Raw genomic sequence first — 10,189 nt, 5'->3', positions numbered from 1 at the left:
ATGAGTGATGGCATCGAAATACAAGCACTTTAGGTAATCCATCTATTCTTAATGATTGACCTATGTTTTCGATTGCAAAATGCCTATGACCCTGATTCCATAATTCAGCCGACCTAAGAATCTTATTTCAGCTACACTGATAATACTGCAGATATCCAAATTACCTATTCAGTTTTTGGTGCTAATTTTATCAACAATACACTCACAGACTCAAGAAAGGTTTATTGTGACAAATGTGCAAAAAATATAAACAAGAATACGCAATGTGAGACATAACTGATTTGATTAAATCCTATAACTCTGATGAATAGCCAATTAAAGCTTTTCTTGAACTGTGGAGTTATTTATTCCTATACATACACCTTTCTCTAATTTAGAAATGTATTATACACTTTTGTATCATTTCTTGAACATAAAAATTATGTGCATTTAGCCAACCTGGTGGTTATACCGCTTAATAATACAACATATAAAGTGCATTTCATGAACTAAATCTGACTGCATTATTACATAATATACTATCAAGGTTTGCATAATTCATTACATATAACTGAGAGTTCCATTATTTTATTATATAATCAATATTCTATTCCTTCATTCAGAATATAAAAGAAAAAGAAAAAAGTGAAATATAGATAAAGTCTATACAAATGAGGCTTTATCATTCATCAGAAAACCTAATGAGGAAAGTGTGTCAAAGAAGAAAATTGTGAATGGGGTTTATACAAAAAAATTAAGCTGTAAAGTGTGTAAATGAAGGAAATTGTGCTTTGTATTTCCCCTCATGATAGTTTATAATTCCACTGTGTATCTGAAAAAATCTGAAGCTATTGTATTATGTCTTGTAAAGCCATACTTTGTCTGCCCTTATTTTGCTGTATGTTTAAAGAGATTCTTGATTCAAGAATTTGATTTCTTGAGTTTCAGTATTTTTTGTATGTCATTTTCACTATTTGTTCCTAACTTTTGACCAAACTCAATGACACTGATAATTCTATTTTTTTTTTAATTCTGAATATCATAAGATAATTTCAACAAGATATACCTCTTAAAAGATATGTCTCTTAAAAGCTATCCAGACTGTTCTACTTGATTATTTTGTAGAAAGTGATTTACTAATTTCGTATAGCTTGTGTAGTAATGTATGTGTTGCATGAACAGCATGTTCCATCAACGTGCACCTAATACTCTCCTCCCATGTCCATTGTCACATAATACTCCTATGATATAATCCTACTCCTATACATAAGTGTAACAGTGATGGGGCAATAACACATAATGATAAAGGCATCACCACATCATTTTGTTGCACAGTTTCAAGGACAATGCCTTTTATCAGATTTATCTTACATCTGATTTTTGTTTTGAAAAATAGTCATTAGAAGAGCAAACAGAGAAAAGGGAATTCACATAAACCTTAATGATGAGGAATGTATATGAAAATACTCTTTAAGCTAGAAATGAATAGAAATAGAAAGATTAACTTATAGAAAAATACTGCTGAACAGAGATAACACAAATATGCAACAAAAGTAAGTGTAGACAGACAAGACAAGAATAAATGGACTGTAGGAAAATATGCTGCACAAAATGATGAAAAAAAAGATAACCAGGCAAAAATATTAGAATGAAATGCTAAGAGTATTGATATAGTGACTAAAAATCAAACAACCTTGGGAAAAAAATTAGAAATTTGGAATATGGAATTAAAGAAAAGAAGATACTGAATGTATCAAAATTTAGGAAACTATAGTTCAGATAAAGAGGTTACAAGGATAAATTTCATACCTTTGTGAGCCTAGTTTTTGTGAAGAGAAATTCTTTAGGATATTGTTTACCATTATTTTATGCTATAATCAATGGTACAAAGTTATTAATCTAATCCCTCCTCTAATAAAGTCACACAGTCACCAATTATGATTATGAACTGGAGGAATAATTATCTGTCTAAAGCTGATCTATTCTGAGAAAAAATCTGAAAATGGCAATTAAAAAGAGAACAAGAAAAAAATACTTACAGTAACGCAGCTATAGGGTTTTGACCAACTTCTTTTCTTCAATTTATACCTCTACATACAAACTACTCATGTAATAAAAAAATAGTAAGTGCAATTTCAATGAAAACTGAAGGTCATAGTGCAGAATTAATACACAGAGGTGGAGTTTTGAGATATGCCCAGTCAAAAATTAGCATTAGGATGTACAGCCCTACAAACATACACACATATATATACACATACATACATACATATATATATATATATATATATATATATATATATATATATATATATATATATATATATATATATATATATATATATATATATATATATATATATATATATATATAAACAGTTATATCAAAAGAAAAATGAACAAGTTTTCTTATCTTCTCATCCTGACTGGCCTCCCCAATAATGTGAATTGTAACTGGTATTCCTTTTATATTGTAATATTTATGCAAAAGATAGCATTTTCATGTTTTCATTTTTCCAGAGAAGGAATAAAAATGATATTAAGGGAAATAATAATACCAAATTTTCTAGATGATGATTTATTGTTGACACAAATAACAAAAAAATCTCACATAAGAATGTACATAGACATATTACACACATCCATGGGATGTCTCAGCAATTCAAAACATACACAAGCACCTTTCTTGCAAGACTATTGCTAAATGGAAAGACTTCGAGACAGAAGTTAGCTCTCTTCCAACTCTTTATAAGGAAAATTAGGATCTTAATAATAATAATAATAATAATAATAACAATAATAATAATAATAATAAAATATACTAAATAATAAGAAAATATACTTAAAACATTATCAAAATAGCTAAACACAATATTCGCTTCTTGCAAAAATCCTTTCAGCAGTATAGTAATGTTATCTTTTTTTATACTTTAAGTTATCTAGACTCAACTTATAACTATCTCTTATGTTGGTGTGAAATTACATGGATGTTTACCATTTTAAAAAATCTGCGTCAATTATGGAACATAGCGGCAAGAAGCACCACATAATTTTGTATGTAAAATTTTTTAAAGCAGTGTCATTTGATGGTGTGTTAATACTGAAAAACAGATGAAAAATAAATAAGGAATAATAAATACTTATTTATTATTGATGTGAATGAAAATCAGTATAAGGAATCTCATTTTCAACGTAGAGTCAACATGCTATGAAAGCAGATAAATCGACTGAGCAGAGAAATTATCAGAAAGGCCATTTCAAGATTTTCTTACAATATCACAACCAATATTACTGTTTTTTATGTACACAATGGATACTGGGAAAAATCATTTACTTCTTGCACTTAAAAGAAGAAGGAGGAGAAAAAAAAAAAGAAAAGAAAAAAGCAGATGATAATAAAATGTTACAAATAAATCCTGTTTTGTAACTGGGGGGAAAAAGCTTGGAAAAGGTATCTGTATTATTAACCATAATAAACCTATTAGTCAATATTCCAAAAAGACACAATGCATCTTACTGTATGAATCAGCAGGGGAATTCAGAAAACAGATTTGTCAATCACTTAACCTCCTCATAAGGATTCTAAAATTAAAGGAATTGAAGAATATATAATTTACGTAATAATCAAACTGCAGTTCTTTTTTTACATGCACTTAATTCACCAGTCATATCTTCCTCAACTGCACATAACGAACACTGTAAAATCTTTTTTCCTTAGATTTTTCTTTACAAACATATTTACAATTTCATTATAGCTTTCAACATAATATTGAACAATTTGGTTGCTTAGACTTTTGTGAGAACATGTCTTTACATTGTACAAATGGCAATTTTAACATGTATATTGCAGTACTGTTAAAATCTAGTTAATATCACAGATTCCCTTTATTCACATTCTATGACCATTATCTCCTTTACAAAAGGAATCATAATCATACTTATAGTTTTTTTTTTTATAAATAACTTTCTTTAAACACATTAGAAATTTGTAAATTTGTACTGGGAAATATCTACATTGTTTTATAACGAAATAGTTACCTTTTCCATTTATGTATCTATGCATGTATGTATGTTTGTGCATATGTAAACATTTCTGAGGTCCTATTTATAAACTTTTGAAGTGCAATTAGGTTTCTCTCTCTTCCTTTTGTGACAAAAGTGACCCATTTATGAAAAAAGAAAGGGGGGAAAAAAAAGGGGGACTGCTCAACCAATTCAAGTAACATGTAAATTCTAAACAACTATGAATATAAATATATATATATATATATATATATATATATATATATAATACATATATCTGTTTAGTAGCTAGGTAATAGTGAGTGCTGTGTCTTTTCAACACCATCTCGTGTGCAGTAAGTCTGCAAATGAGGCTATCAGAAGCTTCACAACACAGGAAGTTGAGTGCCTAGGCATGACTGCTCGAATATGTGGACTAACAGGCAGTGGCTGTCATTGGTGAAGGAGCTGAGAAGCTCAGACTAGATTTTCAAGAGAACATGATAAATTGGAGCATCAAAAAATGTTAGTCATGAACCTTAAATTAATGGCAAGCAGGCCACTCATTATCCCCTGGGATGGAAAATAATGTAGAAATAACTGGGTACAACAATGGGATCTGTCTTCCTGTTACTATTTGCAGCAAGAACTTTGTGCAACTTCTAAGTGTTATGAAGCTCTAGACCTGGAGTCTTCAGAGTAATGTCAAAGTCTTTATTTTGATACCAGTTCCTCCATAGGCTGATTGAAAGGCATCCAAGTCCTCATCAAGCAGGACCTCAATAATTATATAATTTAGTATTGAGCATTGACTGTGGATTCAACAGTAGTAACATCTACGACAAGGAATAGCTCCAATTCCTTGCTTGTGTGGCCTATGCATCATTACCACTTCCCTAACTGCAACAATCAATTTTTCTTTCCTGAGAAATCACTCTTTTAGAAGGATAACAGATAATACCTAGATTGACCAGCAGAATCTACCTAAGTAGCATGACATGGTAGGGTTTCATAATGTTGAACTAAATTTTGTTTAAGCAAACACTAAATACTATTATTCATCGCTTATATTCCTTGTGGTTTTCAGTCACTAAATGAACAATATTACAGGGAATCCCAGTAACAATATCAAATAAGGACAGCCCTAATAAGCACTTATTTGTATGTGCAAGTAACAGCTGAAAACATACAAAACTTCTAGGGTAGAGATCTTATTATCAATTTATATTTGGAAAACTTTAATCACTACTTCTATGTGAAACTTTGTTGGCACAAACAGCTTACAGTCTATTTTCCTTTCATAACAAATTTCTAAGCTGGGCTAGAAGGAATAAGCCAAATTTGTGGGTGCCATCTCCATTACACAATCTAAACACACTAACCCCTTCCATAACAGGTAACAAGGTTAAACACAAATCCCGCAACAACAACAAAATTGGTAGACAACTGAGCCTATTTCATCTTCTTTGGCACAAACTTCAATGAGGCAGAGTTGATACAGTAGCGGAGTCCAGTTGGTTCTGGCCCGTCGGGGAAAACATGACCCAGGTGAGCTGCGCACTGAAAATTATGAGGGTATAATTTTGAGAACTTTATCATTGATAATGCTACTCTCCTATTATTAGTACCTTCTATTACCTTTATGTTGTTACCAATGCTTGTTTACTTTCTTTTCTATTTAATTAGTACAGTATTAACCACATGGATCTGGATGATGTGACCAGCAAGTTGTGAAAATATTTGACCAAAGTAGTGGGTGATATGAACATGCTGTCATCGAAAAAATTGAGATTTCGGCTGAAGTCAAGGATATATAGGGATGACTCACCATTAGTGCACAAAGTTCTTGGAGGGTGATTACACTCAGTGGGTATTTAGAAAGGGACTCATGCATTATTCCTATTGGTAAAAGAGTGTGGAGTGTACTATCTGTCAGCCATGACTGCAAGACCAATGACTCCAGGGATGAAATTATTTCCATGCTCAGGATTTTATTCCTGCCTGCCGTGACCAGCAGTGCAAGGCATACCACAGAAAACTGAATATAACACTAAAATTTCAAAATGACACAAATAGCAAAACAGTAATTATTGTTATTATTAATGTACTGAGTTATGACCACCTAGAGAGATGATATGGAGCCTGTGCAAGGAAAACAGTCTATTACCATCTGGATACAACATATCAGACGACAAATACAGACATTGGAAAATGGCAAAAAAGCAAAAAAGCTTATGTAGAAAAAGACATAACATGGCAAAGGGGAGGCAAGGAGTCTTGACACTGCACATTGGTGTTTCATGTGTGCTCAGCCTACAAGCCACACATCCATGAGAGTAGACACTCAAGTAAGTCTAATGCCTGGATTCTGGGCCATGTGCAGGCAGTGAAGCACCCAGATCCAATGGGTTAATAACTTATATTTCATTATTAGTAATTAATTTTGTGTTCTTGTCTCTATTTTCCTGTCATTACCTATCTATATCTAATTTATATAATCAATTTCTAAGCAATTGCTATTCTTTATTTCTACTCAATCATTATTATCTATTCTTGCTATAGGAATATCAACAGCATCTCAAATGTCTAATTGAATAAATAACAACAAAGAACTGAACAAAAGAAAATAAACTTAACATGGGAAATATAACAATAAATGTATATAAGTAAATGAGATTATAGAATTGAGATAATGAAAAGGCAATTAAAGTAAGAAAAGATTTTAAAAAAAGCCATAATAACAGTACTAACACTACTACTGCTGCTACTAATACTGTTATTAATAATAATTCTAAAACTAACAGTAACCAAAAACTCAAATATATAATATCATCATAAAATCTTAAAGAGGTGATAAAGAGGAAGAAAAAAAAATGAACATGCTGAAAGAATATAACAAATAAAAAAGAGAAATTAAAAACAATAAAGGACTTGTATCAATAAGTACCTTTCTGCAGAGGACTTCTGTTCGCACCATGAAGTGAGACGTGTCGGTACGTGTTTCTACGACTTCAGTGGCAGCCTCTCCGAGAGACTTGCCTTCGGCTGAGTGAAAGGAGGGCCAGCCACTGCCTGACTCGTACTTTGTCTTAGAACTGGAAAGAGAACAGAAAAAAAAGAAAGTGAAAGAAGGGAAAAATATATACACAAAGGAAATTATGGACATATAAATGTATATATTTCACATATTTTTTTTTTTTTATAGCATCCCTAGTTTATAAATAGTAATATAATTTAGATACACAAAAAATATTACATTCAACAAATTAAACCTACTACAAGAAATCAGTACAATAATAAAGCTTTTACCTGAACAAATCTGTACCACAGCAAACACACTGATACATTCCAACTGCAAAGTGATTGTAGTATGCTCCACTGAAAGGCTGTAATGAAATACCGTTAATTTTTATTAGAAAGGGGGGACCATTAAATTTCTTTTAACTAAGATAAACCAATGAAAAAAACTACTTATTAATCCAAATTTTGTTCCGGGTAATAAAATAAAAGTAAATAACAAAGAATAGCCATATATGTCCTAACAAATCACTCAAACACACACACACACACACACACACACACACACACACACACACACACACACAGACAACAGTATAGTCCCAATATATCAATTTTGTTTCTACTATCCATAACTACTTTAATCCAATGCCTATGGGTTTATATATTGTCCCCTGTATTTTTTTTGTGAATTATGTTACACACAGATGGCTCCACATGTGCTCAGCTACCAAGGAATCTATCAGTAGGCCCTAGTGACTATGCCTGATTTCCCCATTCCTTGAATTTGTGGGAAAAAGTGTTTTTCTTTCTAATACTATTAATACTGATATTGTTATTATTCTTATTGACATTATGATTACTAAATTGTTATCAAAATATTAATAACATTAAAGGCAATAAAATAATACAAATGAAACTTTCAAAAAATAAAGGAAAACAGTAAACAGGTAAGACAAATAACTGACTCTTGATGACTAAGCACTTGTAGAGCCATCTATGTGTAAAGACAAAAGATGAACTTTTAGTAGAACTTTTACTGGCATTTGTATTTTTGCCACCCGCACTGATTGGGTTAACCACTAATACCAGTGGCCTGCCTTCTGCTTAAGTAGAAAGCCTATCGTAGTTTTAGATAATGATGTGGCACCTGAGGAAGAAAATCTGATTCTGAGGGTAATAAATGCCACATCACACCATCCCCATGCTTTGAAGTGATTCGACCAAATTTATTTCTTAAAATAAATAGTTTGACAATTGTCTTGAAGGAATAACAATCTTTCTTTTTTCAGTCTTATCTCTCTTCTTGTTAATTATCAGTTATTACTAATCTTTTGTTTTGTATGATACTGAGAAAGAATAGATAAAACTGGCACTGAAAGAATGTTATACAAAAATTGCTCATGTCAAGTAGCATATGTTAAACTTGAAAGAATCCTTCAAAATCCAACTTTCCCAATAATTTTTTCACTCAATTTTAATTTTTCTTATTTCATATTTTGTCTGTCTATTAAAATAAAATTGACTATTATTTTGTGAATCATTAGAACATTATAGTGACAGGTACAACATAGATATATTCACATAGTCTTTCAGGCTATCACTTCACTTAGTTCTATATCATATTTCATAACGTAACATATATTAGGTTTAATCTGTCATTTATAATGGCAAGATCATCATCATTCATTGCCATTATTGCTGTCAATATCATTACCCATAAAGATAGCAATAGCGATAATGATAATAAAATAATTAATATAATTAATTACAACACTAATAATATAAACAGTAATAACAATACAATTTTGCACAGGACAGTCTCTCAGGCCCAAGCATGAACCACTAATAGGCCTCTTGCATGAACTTACATCAAATAAGGAAGGAAATAAGTAAGACTAATCTATATAATTCATTATCATTATTTTGAAATCGGTTTTAAAACATTTTTCTTGCCAAACGCTTCAGTAGTAGAATATAGTGAAAATTGTCGGATTTTAAAAGGATCTTTTCTTTCAGGTCCACAAGATATGACCATAAAAGATACGAACATATGAGTGGGATTTTTGCCTCTCATTCTCTTCCTTTCAATGTTTTTTTGACTTTGGTCTACTTAATAACATTTCCTAAGAGCTTGCTATAAATTGTGTCAAAGATCAAGCTTTCCAATGAATTCAAGAAAAACAAGAAAAGAAGCATCTATCTAATCATCCTCATACATAATGAATAATAAGTCCTAACATTCACCAAGAGAAAATTATACAGGACAGAAGAATGAAGTGGGAAAAAGAAAGAAAAGGAAAAAAAAATCATAAAATGCATAATCATAAGACACATCACTGGTGGTCTATGATATCAGAGCCAAGCTAGAAAAAATATATTGCCGTGAGATGCATTATCGAGAAAAATCTACCGACTCGTATTGGGTTCATCTGTTTCTTTCTTATCAAAGTGTCTCTTGAATGACAGGTTCTTATCAGCTCATAGCAACATTATGTTCCTAATTTTTTTTACAACAAAATATATAATCTTATGGAAAAATTATGTAGGTTTAATCTATATGTATGTAACGGTTTTTGCTCATATGCAAGAAAAGAAAAGGAAAGAAAAATAAGAGAAAAAAGATAAATAATGATAAACATAGAGGAAATCATAATTATCATCGTCCATTCATTCACTTGACTAGTCATGAACACAAGGATACTGTAATGCGTAGTTCAACAGGTGTGATAAGATAAGGTCCTGAACTGTTACCATGAAAATGAAAGATTTTATTTTTTAACAGTATCTTGTTGCTACTTCTTTCATCCAGCATCTGGCAGAGGTACTTACAATACACGACCACAATAAAAATAAAATTTGGCTATAATGAAGGGCAGATTACCCTTAATATTCCTGAAATTTCAAAAGGGTTTTGAAGGAAGAGAAAAATATTTGCATGAGAGAGAGACAGAAAGGGAAAAGGAGAAAAAGAGAGAGAGAGAGAGAGAGAGAGAGAGAGAGAGAGAGAGAGAGAGAGAGAGAGAGAGAGAGAGAGAGAGAGAGAGAGAGAGAGAGAGAGAGAGAGAGAAAGAGAGAGAGAAAGAGAGAGAGAGAGAGAGAGAGAGAGAGAGAGAGAGAGAGAAAGAAAGAAAGAAAGTGAGAGAAAGAAAGAGAGAGAGAGAGAGACAAAGTTAAGACAAAGAAAAAG

General features: G+C 31.4%; 1 protein-coding gene across 1 annotated transcript in view; it reads right to left on the bottom strand.

Moving 5' to 3' along the window:
- Nucleotides 1-2,541: 2,541 nt before the first annotated feature.
- Nucleotides 2,542-10,189, bottom strand: part of LOC125030628 (peptide methionine sulfoxide reductase MsrB-like) — a 9,160-nt gene continuing 1,512 nt past the window's right edge. The window contains exons 3-5 of the mRNA XM_047620801.1: nt 7,291-7,367; nt 6,929-7,076; nt 2,542-5,541 (exon numbers count right to left, since the gene is read on the bottom strand). Coding sequence (XP_047476757.1) covers nt 5,434-5,541; nt 6,929-7,076; nt 7,291-7,367 — 333 coding nt within the window. The 3' untranslated portion in view covers nt 2,542-5,433. The remainder of the gene's footprint in view (nt 5,542-6,928; nt 7,077-7,290; nt 7,368-10,189) is intronic.

The sequence above is a fragment of the Penaeus chinensis genome, chromosome 11 (genome assembly GCF_019202785.1).
Source record: "Penaeus chinensis breed Huanghai No. 1 chromosome 11, ASM1920278v2, whole genome shotgun sequence".
In the NCBI taxonomy this organism is placed as follows: Eukaryota; Metazoa; Arthropoda; class Malacostraca; order Decapoda; family Penaeidae; genus Penaeus; species Penaeus chinensis.
This window is presented reverse-complemented; position numbering and strand designations above follow the sequence as displayed.